The following is a 15,867-nucleotide window of genomic DNA, read 5'->3' as shown; positions in this document are numbered from 1 at the left end:
CAAACTGACATCCACTTGTCAGTTAGTCAGAAAGTGTTAACAGCAGTATGAACTGACGGCATATCTATGGACTTTTAAGGTAATCAGCGAAAATACATAGTTCACATTGTTATGGGTGTTTTATACTTTTAAATGTCTAAACGTTAATGTGAAGAAGAAAAATAAAAAAGCTTTTAACCTGTTAACTGTCACCCCCACTTTTTTTTGTTTTAGACAAGAAAATGCACTATCCAAACTTAAATGGTTGTAATTCAAGAATACTTTGGTGTATAGACATAAGGCTGGTCTTGTTTTAAAGATTAAATTTGGCAGATTATTGTAGAAGTGAAATAACTTATGTAAGTGAAATAGAAAAAAAGTTATATAAGTTTAAGTTTATGAAAATGTAAAATGTAAAAATATAATATTTTATATTTTATATAAAATATATATTTTTCAAAACAAGTTTTACTCTAAAACTGCAAGGAAATCAAAGCCAAAATTCTGAACAAGTTGGGTTTCAAATTTCAGGTTGATATCTCATAAAATGAGCTTTCAGTAAGATTTTGTTTGGGCGCAGTACCACACTTTTTCACTAGATGACAACCAAGCTCCATTACTGACCATATAAAGGCGCCTCCATTTCCGTATATTGTTTGAGTGATCTGAACCATATATTTCCATTATTTTCATACAATTTATGAAGTAAACATCCTATATAGAAGTAGTATGGGAAGTTTGGCAGAATTTGATATGAATTTAGCCTCTAATAAACATAAAAACAACATGTATTGGGTTATAGATCGCCGCCACAATAATAAATGTATATATTTTTTTTCTATTAAAAACATTTTCAGACCATTTTTTCTCATAAAATTGAATGGATGTTATCTTTTGAACTCTTGGCATGAAAACAAATATGTTTCAGCCAATCTTTAATGGTTTTTCATGTTCATCGCTATTTCAAAATAAAGGTCTGAATGTGCCTTTTGAGTATGAAAATATGCTTGATTCAAATTGATAAATTACTGCTGCTCTGTAATTTATTTTGAAAATCGAATATGAATATGTCACCGAATATGAAAACTAGAGATTCTAAGCTTTAGTTTAGGTTTAGTATACAATACTGTTTTAAATATGTAATGGCTGTGGGCCCACCGGTGGGCCCGTGACAGTTAACAGGTTAAATATCAATCAGCATATGCAGGGGACATCAGTTATGCTCATCTTTGCTTGCTCCTTTTAAGTTATCTTGAATAAAACAGCTAATTTTTCATGAAGCACGTACAAAAGACCTAAACCAGAAACGATCTAATCTGTTTTACAGAAAACTGAAGTTAGATTGAGCATAACCCCTATCGGAGTTATATTAATAAATATCCTGATGCATCCAAGCTTTATAATGGCAGTGAACAGGGGTCACGGGTATGAGCTGAAGAAAGTGCATCCATCTAAAGCAAAATGTACTCCACATGGCTCCAGGAGGTTAATAAAGGCCTTCTGAAGTGAAGCGATGCATTTGTGTGAGAATCCATATTTAACAAGTTAAGAAGTAAAATATCTAGTTTACACCAGACCGCCTTCTGTTTTCAACTTACAAAGAAAGTGTAAGGACTCTCAAAACATATTGAATATGGAAGGCGGTCTGGCAGAAACTAGATATTTTACTTTATAACTTGTTAAATATGGATATTTTTCTTACACAAATGCACCGCTTCACTTCAGAAGGCCTTTATTAACCTCCTGGAGCCATGTGGAGTATACTTTCTTCAGCTTCATACTTGTTGGTCCCTTGGTTGGATGCGTCAGAATATTTATTAGCATAACTCTGATTGTTTTCATCAGAAGGAAGGAAGTCATATACACCTAGGATGGTGTAAAGCTTGGGGTAATATTAATTTTAAAGTGAACTAATCCTATTGCACAGTAAATAAACTTGCCAACTTGCAATGGGTGATTCTTACGAAACCTGTCAAGAACATTATGTGCATACACAATCAAATTAAAGAAAGTGGTAATTGTTTTTTCTTCCCTAATGTAACGCATATCCGAGTGAAACTAGAGATGGACTTTATTGATGCCACTCGCTGATCTTTATTTATTTATTTATTTATTTATTTATTTATTTATTTTATGATATGCATGGATAAATCATTTATAATAAATACTACAATGTTCCATAAATAAACAGGAATGGTCAGTTTTGATTTCATGGTGACTTTAAAGATTATGAGTTAAAAAAAAAAAGATATGCACAGATAGGCCTAGGCCTATATCTTTTATAATAAACACTGCAATATTCAATAAAAACAAGGTGTTTATTTTTAATAAAAATATGTCACATGCAAAAAAAAATCTGTAATGGTCCCCAAAATTGGCTTCTTCATTGTTTATTGTTTTCTGTTTATTTTGTTTTATTTATACACGTTCTCTGATCTCAGATTGTAGAGCGCCTCCTGCGGTCTAAATTAAATGTTTTCCTGACAGCTAAAATGAATGACAGTAAAGCTCATAGACTGTCCTGTGTACACGCGTGACTCGTATCCACATGAGTTCATGATCATAAATTCATTCACGTTTTATAATTCCGGCGCGTTTTTATGACGTCATTCTGAGCTGCGCAGCAGACGGGGCTGTTCAACTTGTGTTTGTTATGACACCTATTTTGTAACAGGGTAAGCCGGGGTGTTATTTGTTTTTCCACACTTAACCTGGAAAACCACGGGAAGCACTCTCCAGAGTCACAGCTGCACATTCAGCTCCATAAATGTTTCCAGCCTGTAGATATTCCCTCCAAGGTACCGTCAAACTTTCACTATCATGTACGTTAACCAGAATTCTAGCAGAACGTTGTAAACCTTCGATTCTGTAAACCTAAAAGCATGTTTACTGTCCTGTTAAGTTGTTATTATCCACGTATGCACGGGACATGCCGAGTTTCGTGTTTTAATCTATAGGTTTGTCCGTCTAGCTAGCTAAAACAACACAGTAGCTGCTCAATATACAGAGAAAGTAGGGCAAAGGTCATTCGAATATCGGTCAGATATGTCCTTGTCTGAGAGGTGAACAGTTTGATAACGTGTTCCTGTATTAAATATATGCATAAGGCAGAATTTTGTAAGCAAACAAAAACAGCTTATGACTCTGTCTGCTTCTTTTAGACGAGTATCTTAGTTGGCCTTTTACTTAAGGGAGGATTTTGTAACAGCTTGTCCTGTTATACAAAGTCGATATATTTAGTTTGGATGGAAATTATATATACACAGTGTGTTTGTAAAACTATACTGTGTGGTAATCCAATTCGTCAAGTCACCATGTAATCAAAATTGACATTCCTTTTTTTTTTTTTTTTTATGGAATATTGCTGTATTTATTATAAATTATTTATCTGTGCACATATTTTTTATGTAATAAACAAACAAACACTCAAACAAACATCTAATATTTAGTGAAAATAACTTTGTCCCTCTTTCAGTGATATTCTCTTCTCTGATGATGTGTTTTTATTAGGACAACCTGTCACTCACATGAGATCAAAGCAATAAACTATCCAATCAATTGCCAAGGGGAAAAAATCAAGTCCCGCCCTAGATTTTTTCTTGTTCAAGGAGCCATTTCACTTGGAAATGGGTAACAATAGGGAAGAAAATACTATAGCATTTTCCGTTTCATGCCAACTTTAATGTGTAAACTGTCCATACTTGTTTTTCCTTTTATTTTTTATTTTATTTATTTGCAGCACGGAGGTGTCTACATGCACTAAAGGCGGTTAAAGCGGATCATGTCGCACCTCAGGTGTACTCCTTACGGTGGTCCTCCTCCTCATCTGTGCCACGAATTACCACTCATTACACAGTGTATCCCAGAGATCAGGACCCGCGATGGGAAGGTCAGTTCTGTGCTGTTATCTCATCATTGTATGATCCCCTTTAGAGGTGAGAGAGCACAGATGCTGGACAAGTGTTGCCACATGCTGAAGACCGAGATGAAGGTTTTAAATTGTTATTGGATGGAAGTTCAGACTCTGCATTTTATTTACTGGACTGGAAAACCTTGGAATTTATGAGTGAATTAACACATAAGCCACACTTTACATTAGGTGGCCTTAACTACTATGTAAGACTATGGATTTACTGTTTAAATTCATGTTGTTCTGGAAAATTTCCACATTTACTGCTAATGAGTTTGAGGTATGTTTAGGGTTAGGATTAGAATGTTGGAGTGATGTGCTGTTATTATATAGTTATAAATAGTTATTGGTCTTTGTAATTCATTGTGTAAAGTAAAATTGCTATCGCAAGCCAGCATTATATCAGTTGAGTGCCATACTGAAGATGTTTCTAAACCATAATATTTGAATACAACTACTTTGTACTTAACACTGTGTCTACACCTGATGCAATCAAAGTGATAAAAGCAAATAGAACCCGATTATGATCCATTATAATCAGTCATGCCATCTACATTGAGTGCGGCATGACATGGCAGATTCCCGACGGTAAACTGATGCCCCGTTCTATTTCTATTTCTATTTCTGTTTCTGTTTCTATTCCTTCAAGCACCCACGCTACTTCTGATACGAAGGACAAATGAATTTGCAACAGTCATGTCTGGTGTGAACAGCTTTTAGCTGTTGCGGTGCAACTTCATGCAACAGGGGTCAAATCTGGTGTACAGTGGCATGAAAAAGTATGTGAACCCCTTGCAGAATCTGTGAAAATGAGAATTATTTTAATAAAATAAGAGGGATAATAAAAATACATGTTATTTTTTTGTTTGGTACTGTCCTGAGTAAGATATTTTACATAAAAGATGTTTGCATTTAGTTCACAAGACAAAACAATAGCTGAATTTATTAAAATAACCCCATTCATAAGTATGTGAACCATTGATTCTCAATACTGTGTGTGGTTACTTGATGATCTACGGCTGTTATGTTTTGTGATGGTTCTTCATGAGTCTCTTGTTTGTTCTGAGCAGTTAAGCTGAGCTCTGTTCTTCAGAAAAATCCTCCATGTCCTGCAGATTCATCAGTTTTCAAGCATTTTTGCATATTTGAACCCTTTCCAGCAGTGACTGTAGGATTTTGAGATCTGTGTTTTCATACTGAGGATGACTGAGGGAATTCAAACATTCACTGATGCTCTAGAAGGAAACAAGATGCATTAAGAGCCGGGGGGTGAAAACATTTGAACAGGATGAAGATGTCACAATTTTTCTTATTTTGTTTAAATATCATTTTCATTTAGTAGTTCCCTTCGGAACCAACAGAGGATACTTGCATGTTTCCTGGCAGAAAAAATAAGTACAATTTAACTTGATATTTGAATTCAAAGTTTTTCACCCCTCGGCTCTTAATGCATCGTGTTTCCTTCTGGAGTTTCCTTCTGGAGTTGAGTTTGAGTCCCTCAGTCGTCCTCAGTGTGAAAAGATGGATCTCAAAATCATACAGCCACTGCTGGAAAGGGTTCAAATATGCAAAAATGCTTGAAAACTGAATCTGCAGGACATGGAGGACTTTTCTGAAGAACAGAGTTCAGTTTAACTGCTCAGGACAAACAAGAGACTCATGAACAACCATCACAAAACAAAAAAATCAGTCGTACATCATCAAGTAACCACACACAGTATTGAGAATCAATGGTTCACATACTTATGAATGGGGTTATTTTAATAAATTCAGCTATTGTTTTGTCTTGTGAACTAAATGCAAACATCTTTTATGTAAAATATCTTACTCAGGACAGAACTAAACAAAAAAATAACATGCATTTTGTATGATCTCTCTTATTTTATTAAAATAATTCTCAATTTCACAGATTCTGCAAGGGGTTCACATACTTTTTCATGCCACTGTAAACATGGTGTAAAATGATCTTGTTGAGAGTAGAGAATCTGTACCAAAAGTCTTGACTTAATGCATGCACACAGATAAAACAATTTACAAAGTTTTTTTGAAAATTAAAATTTTGCCTTTTGAAGTCAGTATGAGTAATTATATTAATTTTATATATATGTTTATAAAGTAAATAAAAATAATTCTCTATAGGATTTTTGTAATAAAAAAGAGGGTCAGATGATTGTGACACTGTGATATGATTTAATATTTACAGGGGTGGAAATGGAGCGCTTTGCTGATGAGGCAGACGTTGTCATTGTTGGTGGTGGTCCAGCCGGCCTGTCAGCAGCCATTCGGCTGAAGCAGCTGGCCAATCAGCATGAGAAAGAGCTGCGGGTTTGTGTGGTGGAGAAGGCGTCTCAGATCGGAGCACACACATTGTCTGGAGCCTGTCTTGAGCCCTCTGCACTCAATGAGCTTATTCCAGACTGGAAGGAGAGAGGGGTACAAACAAACACACACATACATAATGTCCCCACTTAGGATCTGTTAACACACAAATAATTGTAAATGCTATACTGCTATTTTAAATAAAAAATAAACATGTTTTAAAATAGCTTTAAAAATATGGAAAATATGTTGGTGTTCTGGTTTACTATGATGTTTTAACAAAAATAATGTCTATGATGGCAAAGACACTGATTTTGTTTCATGTATAACAGGCGCCACTGAACACTCCAGTTACAGAAGACAAATTTTCTATTTTGACAGAAAAATACCGCATCCCTATTCCAATATTGCCAGGTAGGAGACTGCCATTCTTGCAAATGGCCCACTTTAGAGAGTTATGCAACTTAACACAATAAGACTTTCAAAATGTCAAAAATAATATATAAATGGTGTTCTTGAGTCACAAATTCATAAATGGTTTTCTATACAAACTATTAAAGCTTTTAGGACTGGTTCAGTCACAGGGATGCAATTGAATGCAATTTGTGAATACAGGACTTCCGATGAATAACCATGGAAACTACTTAGTTCGTCTGGGGCATTTTGTACGCTGGCTTGGGGAGCAGGCAGAGGAGCTAGGAGTGGAGCTGTATCCAGGCTACGCAGCAGCTGAGGTCAGGCCTTTCTTAACTGTTCTTTTATTTAGACCTGCTTTTGTACTTGTAATTTCTTGTAATTTGTATTGTGAGTGAATGTACTTGTTAAAGATCTGGATTGGTAAGTGAAAGGTTGTAGGTTCAAACCCCATAAGATGATCCATTCTAGAGCTGTCATGATTCCTCGATTAAATTAGGGTACTTGATTTTAAAAAATCCTCGATTGCAATTTACCCGTGTCGAGTAACCGCCAAAATACTGGAAGTTCCAGTATATTCCACGGACAAGAATCAATAAACCACATTATTAGACAGTTTTTTGAAGGTGCATTTACACGACAACGATGCACTAAAATTGGAAATGTTTTTTTTTTGTACAGTTGACAACATTATCAAAAAGATCCCCTTTCACACAGATCCTCGAAAATGACTAAAAACGTTGTATTATGCATTCCAGACCAGTAGTTGGCGATGTCACTCTGTAAAGAAACACTACGCATATGCGCATTCTTATACAGAGCACTCGTGTCAAATGCGCATGCCTATAGACTAAACACATAATAAGTATGTGCATGCCTTCACTGTTTTCACAGATTTGTGTTTTTGCCTTTGTCATGTAAATGAACAGCCAAAACACATTAAAAGTTTTCTGTCTTTAGTTGAAAATTGTGTCGTGTAAACAGCCCTTAAGGCTGCATGATGAATTAAAAATATTTAATATATAATATAATATAATATAATATAATATAATATAATATAATATAATATAATATAATATAATATAATATAATATGTGTGTGTGTGTATGTGTGTGTGTGTATGTGTGTGTGTATATATATATATATATATATATTATATACACACACATTATATTATATTATATTATATTATATTATATTATATTATATTATATTATATTATATTATATTATATTATATTATATTATATTATATTATATTATATTATATTATATATGTGCGTCAGATGTCACTTAATTTAAAAACCGTCTCTCCGTAACCTACACACAGGTAAATCATTATAGCACATAATATATTACATACATACATACATATATATATATGTATGTATGTAATATATTATGTGCTATAATGATTTACCTGTGTGTAGGTTACGGAGAGACGGTTTTTAAGTTAAGTGACATCTGACGCACAGTAGCCAATGGCATGCCGTTATGCTTAGTGACACATCCAGAGGCACATCCGATCTTCATTGGCATGTGCCATTGAATGGCATGTGATACTGACATTGCCGCAAAACACTGACACTGAGTCGCGGAACATGTTGGCGAATGATGTGACACCTCCAGTAGTGAGTGACAGATGCTATACTGATGTAATTGTAGCGTAATTTAGTTATATTTTTAAATAAATGTCAATTAAAGTTGGTAATATTTTTTTTCAAACATGCTGTAGCACATCTGTATTTGATTGGCATGTGCCACTGAATACTTTGTAATACCAGTGGTATTGTATGTAGTTTACCACGCAAAGTCGCAAACTGCCTAAAAAATTAAAATTAAAAAAACTGACAAAAAATAAATCTATAATGGTTCACAATGAATAACGCATTAACAGTCGCATACCTCTATTTTTGCATGATGCTGCACGCACAGTAGGTGTCAGTACAAGTACTGACTGGCCAGCACGAAATTCTCATCTGTGGCTTTAATATTTCAAGTTCTTCCAATAAGAGTAAAAAAACTCAATTCAGTGATTATAATCACTTGACCTGGAATAAGTTACTTAACTTCAGGACCTGTTGACTTCTGCAAACTCTTGTGAATTTGTCTTTTACACAGGTGCTGTTTCATGAGGATGGAAGTGTGAAAGGAATTGCAACCAATGATGTTGGCATTGCTAAAGATGGCTCTCCAAAGGTTTGTCATCATCACCATAAGGTTTTATATTTCAGTATTCCTTCCAGAACAGAATATGCAATGGCAGTTGGATGAAAACCTTTTTTGATTTATGTGATTTACATTCATAAGAAAAAAATGATATAAATGTTATAAATGTCCACATCAAGGCTCAATGACTTTCTGAAGCACAGCTGAAGATGCACTGTAAGAAAAAATAAAAGGGTAATTCTGGGTGAAGTGGTTCTGATGTGCAAATAGCATATGTATGTGTTGCTACCACCACATTTCATACTCTGTTGAACTCTTCAGGATGTGTTTGAGAGAGGCATGGAGCTCCACGCTAAGGTCACTCTGTTTGGGGAAGGCTGCCATGGACACCTGGCCAAGCAACTCTACAAGCAGTTCAATCTCAGGGAGAACTGTGAGCCGCAGACGTACGCTATTGGCCTCAAAGAGGTACAAGAACTCGCTTGCTTGGGTGATTCTTTAAACTTTCATACATAAACATTGCCTTGTTCAGTTTGACGTCACTGTTCCCCTTTCACTGACAATTGTAGTGATATCAGCTTGTAATTTTTGCACAAGGGGTCTTTGCCTTCATTTAAAAGCTTGAGCTTGTTAGTCTCATTAGCATGAAATCTCCACTTCAGCAGAACTTACATACACCAAACTTTACAGTTTTAATCCTGTCTATATTCTGAAGGTTTTTACAGAGGGGTTTGTTGATATATAATTTGCCTGATTTTATTCAACATTTTATTCCTAAAAAATTGTGATTTTTTTTTTTTTTTTTTTTTTTTTTTCTGGCTGCATTTTGATTTATGGAGTGATATCCAAAACCCCTTCTGTAAAAACCTTTGACTCTACTGTCAAAAAAAACAGAACAAAACAACAAAAAAACAAGTATTTTGAACCTGACTTCATCCAATATTCAGATTTTCAGATTTTTGTTCTAGACATTATGCAAATTAGCGCATATTTAATTAGGTAATGCATAATTTGCATATTTAAACATAACATTTCAGAAAACTTGTAATACAAAAAATTTTTTGCAATTCTTAATGTAATCAATCAGCTGGGGAATTATAGTAATATCTATTATTATTTTTATTTATTTTTTCACCTGGGGTGTCTCGCCTTAAGAAAATCAAACTATTGGTATCGGCAGATATCATTCTGAATAATCGGCTCACTGTATTGGCAGATAAATTTACTATTGGTGCATCTCTATTATGTTATTATATATCCATTGTTACTATTAATAATTATGAATCATGAATATATTTATAATAATAATGATAATTACATTTTATATATTATATTATAAACATTTAATACATAATTAACAGTATTTAATTAGAAATAATAACAAAAATAACTGCTTTTTTTTTTTTTTTTTTTTTTTTTTAGCTTTGGGTTATCGATGAGAAGAAGTGGCGCCCAGGGCGGACGGAGCACACGGTTGGCTGGCCTCTGAACAGGAACACATATGGAGGCTCCTTCCTGTACCACCTTAATGAGGGAGAACCACTGGTGGCCCTGGGCTTTGTTGTAAGTCATCTTGTTCCCGAACCTTCTGGGTCAAACTCTGATTGAAGTATTTCATTGGACTTGCAATAATCTTCTTTGAAGACTTAATCTTAAAGCTGAATGTTCTGGATTGATGTCTTTGTCAGGATGCTTTGATCTGTAGATATATTATTGAACTCATTCATCATGTTCTTTCATGAGCTAAAATGATGCGCCAGAGAGTGGGAAAAGGCTTTGAACTTTGAAATTGTTCCTGGTCATGAGGACATTTTCTCATCCTGCTGATAATATAGCATATCAAAATGACATTTTTTCCAATCACTTTTTAAAGAGGCATTTCATGGAATGCTTGTGATTCATAGAAACTAGTCTCAATTCCAGACGTCTTGAGGAGTTCTGCAGTGATGACGGGTTATTATCCAATGTCGTCATGCTTCAGGATGGTACTCATTCTGATTGGTCACAGTTGTCTGCAGATACAGTGCAGCGCTGGATTGACAGAACTGTCAAATCTCATGATTGCTCTGAATTATTTTCCCTCAAGTACATGTCGCTTGCAGAGCTGTTATGGCATTGCAGTTGTGAGAGATACTGTACTGAAGAGACACTACTGTTCAGAAGTCTGTGGTTCGTAGTTTTTTTTTTTTGTTTTTTTTTCAAGAAATTAATACTTTTATTAATCAAAGATGCGTTGAATTGATCAGAAGTGAAAAAAGATTTCAATTCAAAAAACAGTTCTTTTGAACTTTGTTCATCAAAAAATCCTGAAAAAACATCAGCTTTCATAAATACTTTTAAGCTGCACAACTGTTTTTAAAATTGATAATACATGTTTTAAATACATTTTAAATTAAAATATTTTAATACATTTTTAATAATATTAAAGTGTAATAAAGTTTTTTTTACAGTATTTATGATCAAATAAATTCAGCTGATGAGCAAATATTTACTAACCTCACACTTTTGAACAGTGGTGTGTTTATCAGTTGATATTTAATTGTGCATTCTCATTTTCAGTTTTTCATATTGATGTATCCTCAAAACCCCATTGTTCAGCTCATCTTAGCAGGCAACAGTGCTGAACTGCAAATGTTGGTTTGTCTTCCTCAGGTAGGTTTAGACTACACTAATCCCTACCTGAGCCCGTTTAGGGAATTCCAGCGTTGGAAACATCACCCCTCGATAATGTCTACCCTGGAAGGTGGCAACAGGATAGCATATGGAGCCAGAGCCCTTAATGAAGGAGGTTTCCAGGCATGTCGGCAACTTGAAATTCTCAATATAAATTCTTCTTCTGTCTGTTTTCTTTTGTTTAACTCCTCACATCCATGTTCTCCCCTCCAGTCAATTCCTAAACTGACCTTCCCAGGCGGTATGCTGATAGGGTGCAGTCCGGGTTTCATGAACGTGCCCAAGATCAAAGGCACTCACACGGCCATGAAGAGCGGCATGTTGGCAGCCGAGACAGCCTTCAGGAAAATCACAGATGAGAATCTGCAGTCGGAAACAGCAGGTAGCCAACCCAGACATCTTTGCAAATTAGCTGAGATGTAACTCTCAGAATATTAAAGGTGTCCCTAGACAGAGTATTTTTTGTGAATTTTTCTCTGCTAGGTCTCTATATCCCTGAATTTGAGGAAGCTTTTAAAAAGTCCTGGATCTGGAAGGAGTTGTATTCTGTGAGGAACATCAGACCATCCTTCCATAACTACTTTGGACTCTACGGAGGGATGATATACACTGGAATCTTCTACTGGATTTTAAGAGGAAAAGAACCTTGGACTCTGAAGCATAATGGTAAGAACTGAGAAACCGGTTGTCAACTGGTTGCTTGTTAAAGGATTAGTTCACTTTCAAATAAAAATTACCCCAAGCTTTACTCGCCCTCAAGCCATCCTAGGTGTATATGACTTTCTTCTTTCTGATGAACACAATCGGAGAAATATTAATAAATATCCTGACGCATCCGTGCTTTATAATAGCAGTGAAAGATGATCAACGAGTATGAAATGTGTCTCCATCCATCTTAAACATATTCTGCACGGCTCCAGGGGGTTAATAAAGTCCTTCTGAAGCGAAGCAATGCATTTGTGTAAAAAAAAAAAAAATCCATATTTAACAAGTTATGAAGTAAAATATCTAGCTTCCGCCGGACGGCATAATGTCAGTTATACTTTTCAGTAAGTTTAATAGGGAAGGTGTAGGACGTAGCGTAAGTGTTTTGAACTGCGAGAGTTTTACACTTTCTTTGTAAGTAGAATATGGAAGGCGGTCTGGCAGAAGCTAGAAATTTTACTTCATAATTTGTTAAATATGGATATTTTTTTACACATGCATCACTTCGCAGGAACACACCAAACTGACTAAGTTTCCTCAGTGTGTTCCGCACCGTTGGCTGAAGTTGGTCCTCTTCATCTTTTTTTCCGGCCGATTCAACATGTTGGGCCATCAGATCATTCTGATTGGCTGTTCAGCTGTTGCCACCTGCTGGTACGGAAAGGCATTTCATCTTACGCAGGCGCAGAACGGACGTGCTACTTGGCCGTCGGCTGTCGAGCATCGGTTTGGTGTGTCAGGGCAACTTTGGACCCAGACGCTGCCAATGTGAGCCAACCGTCGCAGTCTGCTTTCATCGCCACTAGTTCGTCGGCTTGGTGTGTTCCTGCCTTATGATGGATGGATGTGGATGGAGACACTTTCTTTAGCTTCATAATCGTTGATCCCGCTCACTGCCATTATAAATCTCGGATACGTCAGGATATTTATTAATATTTCTCTGATTGTGTTCATAAGAAAGAAGAAAGTCATATACACCTAGGATGGCTTGAGGGTTTCATTTGAAAGTGAACTGATCTTTTAATAACAAAAGCTTTTCTTTAAGACCATTGTTTCAAAGACAATATTGCAGATAATTGCAAATTCAGTATTCTGAGCTAAAATGTCATTGCTCCAGTTTCTTTGTTAGTCTCAGAGCCATTGAACACAAAGATTATGGTTAAAAATTACATTTTGAAAAGTTTAATTATAAATTCTGATTATTTTGGATATTACTATTGAATGGATTAATGGATATGAATTTGTTTGTATTATTAGAGTAAATGTGAATTTATTATTTGCATTTATTTAGTTTAATTGATTGTATATGCACAGGAAATGGGGAGAGATGCAAAATGGCAGTGTTAAAGTATCTTATTTTTTAATTTAAGGGGGGGAAATTATATTTTTATTTTTGTTATTTTAATTTTGTGGATCTTCTGAAGATTTTGAATTAATTTTCTACATATAAGTGAATTTTAGACACATTCAGCACTTTTAGATAGCAAAAGCTTGGTGAAATCAATTCCAAATTTATTATCTAGAATTTATGTAGTTTTGTTCAGATGTTAGTGTCATTGTCCAGCTTAAGTAAGTTCAGTATTGATTCATTTCCATTGTAAAAATCATTAGTTATTAATTTAGTTCATTTATCTCCACTGCAGCTCTGGAGAAAAGAGTGATATCATTGTCAAGCTCAGTTCAATTCGCATATAATGGTGTCAATGCAGGCAGATTAGTAAATGGCAAGGAACCCAAACTCCAACAGGTGACAGAATGGAGAAAAAAACCTTGGGAGAAACCAGGCTCAGTCAGGGGAGGCAGTTCTCCTCTGGTGCATAATTTATGATTCAGGCAGCATTAGAGGTTGAGTATCAGATTGAATCAGAACATTCAACATATTTAATCCATGTCCATCTGGTTGAAGAGTGGATTCATCGTACTGGTATGGAGACAGGTTTGGTGAGGATCTGTGCCAATGGCTGTCGTGTTGATGAGGCCTTCACAGGGGATGGTCTAGTTGACACAATCTCTGCTGACACTTCTTCAGGGATGTGTTGTGCTCATGTTTAGGCACAGATCTGACTACGTTAAACGGATAAACAGAGAGACTAATATTACCGTAGATGCCATTCTTCTTATGATGTAACAAGTACATCAGGTGTTATAGGAAGTGTTCCCAGTTCCGGCTGTATAACTGATTTGAAAATAGAAATTGGTTATGTGTATGCCAGGTTAAAGATAGTTTTTAGTCTAGATTTAAACTGACAGTGTGTGTCTGCTTCCTGAACAATGCTACGAAGACTGAACCAAGGTTTAGGTGCCAAATAGAAGGATCTACCGCCTGCGGTTGATTTTGATATTCTAGGTATTATCAACTGGCCTGAATTCTGAGATCGCAATAGACGCTAAATGAATGAATGTAGATATAAATGTATACATTACCCTCCAAAAGTTTGGAAATTGCAAAAAATTGAAAAAGGCAAAGTGGGTTTTTAGACAATTAAGTCATTTTCTGATGAATTTTCATAGTTTGTGTTCAATGTAAAATGCAAAAACATTTTATTAATATATTAATGAATTCAAAATGTAGAAGAATACAGGATATATTCTGATATTGTCCAAAGTCTCACATTTTCTAAGGTGCATCTCAAATTTTAGATGGCTTTTAATCCTTTTTCATTTAAGAAAACCAAATAGCAAGTATAAAACATATCCTTGACCACCACAACTGTATGTTCTGAGTCTTGTCTCATTTCAGAGCCATGAACTAATTTGCATTTAACTTCTAATGGTAAACAAATGACTGTCCTATAGGTCTGGACGCTGATCAGCTGAAGCCGGCTAAGGACTGTACACCGATTGAGTATCCAAAGCCTGATGGGAAGATCAGCTTTGATCTGTTGTCATCCGTAGCATTGAGTGGGACTAATCATGAGCATGACCAGCCGGTCCATCTGACGCTCAAAGACGACAGTGTGCCTGTGGCCCAAAACCTTGCAATCTATGACGGTCCCGAGCAGAGGTTCTGTCCCGCTGGTATGTAATTATTTCTGCTGCGTTTGGCAATGGAAACTAAATGGTAACCACCTTTTATTAGACTTTTGTTAGCACAGAATAATGCAAGATCAATATGCTCCACAAGTTGATGAAAACACCTGGTTGACAAGCTGCCACATTTTATCCCTCCTGTCCCACAGGTGTGTACGAGTATGTTCCTCTTGAGACGGGCGATGGCATGAGATTACAGATTAACGCACAGAACTGTGTCCACTGCAAGACCTGCGATATAAAAGACCCCAGCCAGAACATCAACTGGGTCGTGCCAGAGGGCAGTGGGGGACCAGCATACAACGGCATGTGATTTTAGCATTACATATTTTTATTATCACCACCATTAGGGCACATCGCACAGATTCAAACTTTCAGGGCTACAGCTTTTGAAGACTTGAGTCTTTCCAATGTGCCTAAGGGAACAGACTGTCCTCGTATCCTGTCTGATATGAGCTTGAAGTGTAATTACATAAAGTGGCTTTGCATATTTCAGGTTTGATCAAATTGTACGAATTGAAAGAATTTTATATATAACATCTGTCTAAGGAATGTGTCATAAAAGAAAAAGGATCATGCTAGATTGATAACCAGTGGACGTTTTAGCTCACCATGATGCGGTTAACTGTAAACTGACAGTTTTGTATATATTGTCAAAGTTGGTTACTG

The 15,867-nt window shown here is 35.7% G+C and overlaps 1 protein-coding gene across 1 annotated transcript; it reads left to right on the top strand.

Moving 5' to 3' along the window:
- Positions 1-2,606: 2,606 nt before the first annotated feature.
- etfdh (electron transfer flavoprotein dehydrogenase) lies at positions 2,607-15,826 on the top strand. Its single transcript, XM_067388886.1, has 13 exons — positions 2,607-2,777; positions 3,719-3,868; positions 6,093-6,322; positions 6,541-6,622; positions 6,824-6,942; positions 8,743-8,820; positions 9,112-9,258; positions 10,213-10,353; positions 11,443-11,586; positions 11,677-11,845; positions 11,947-12,129; positions 14,965-15,186; positions 15,348-15,826. The coding sequence occupies exons 1-13, from the start codon at positions 2,747-2,749 to the stop codon at positions 15,509-15,511; spliced, it is 1,860 nt and encodes a 619-aa protein (XP_067244987.1). The 5' UTR covers positions 2,607-2,746; the 3' UTR covers positions 15,512-15,826.
- Positions 15,827-15,867: the final 41 nt, after the last annotated feature.

Source organism: Chanodichthys erythropterus, chromosome 1 (genome assembly GCF_024489055.1).
Source record: "Chanodichthys erythropterus isolate Z2021 chromosome 1, ASM2448905v1, whole genome shotgun sequence".
Lineage (NCBI taxonomy): Eukaryota > Metazoa > Chordata > Actinopteri > Cypriniformes > Xenocyprididae > Chanodichthys > Chanodichthys erythropterus.
The sequence above is the reverse complement of the archived record's forward strand: the minus strand, read 5'-3'. Positions and strand labels throughout refer to the sequence as shown.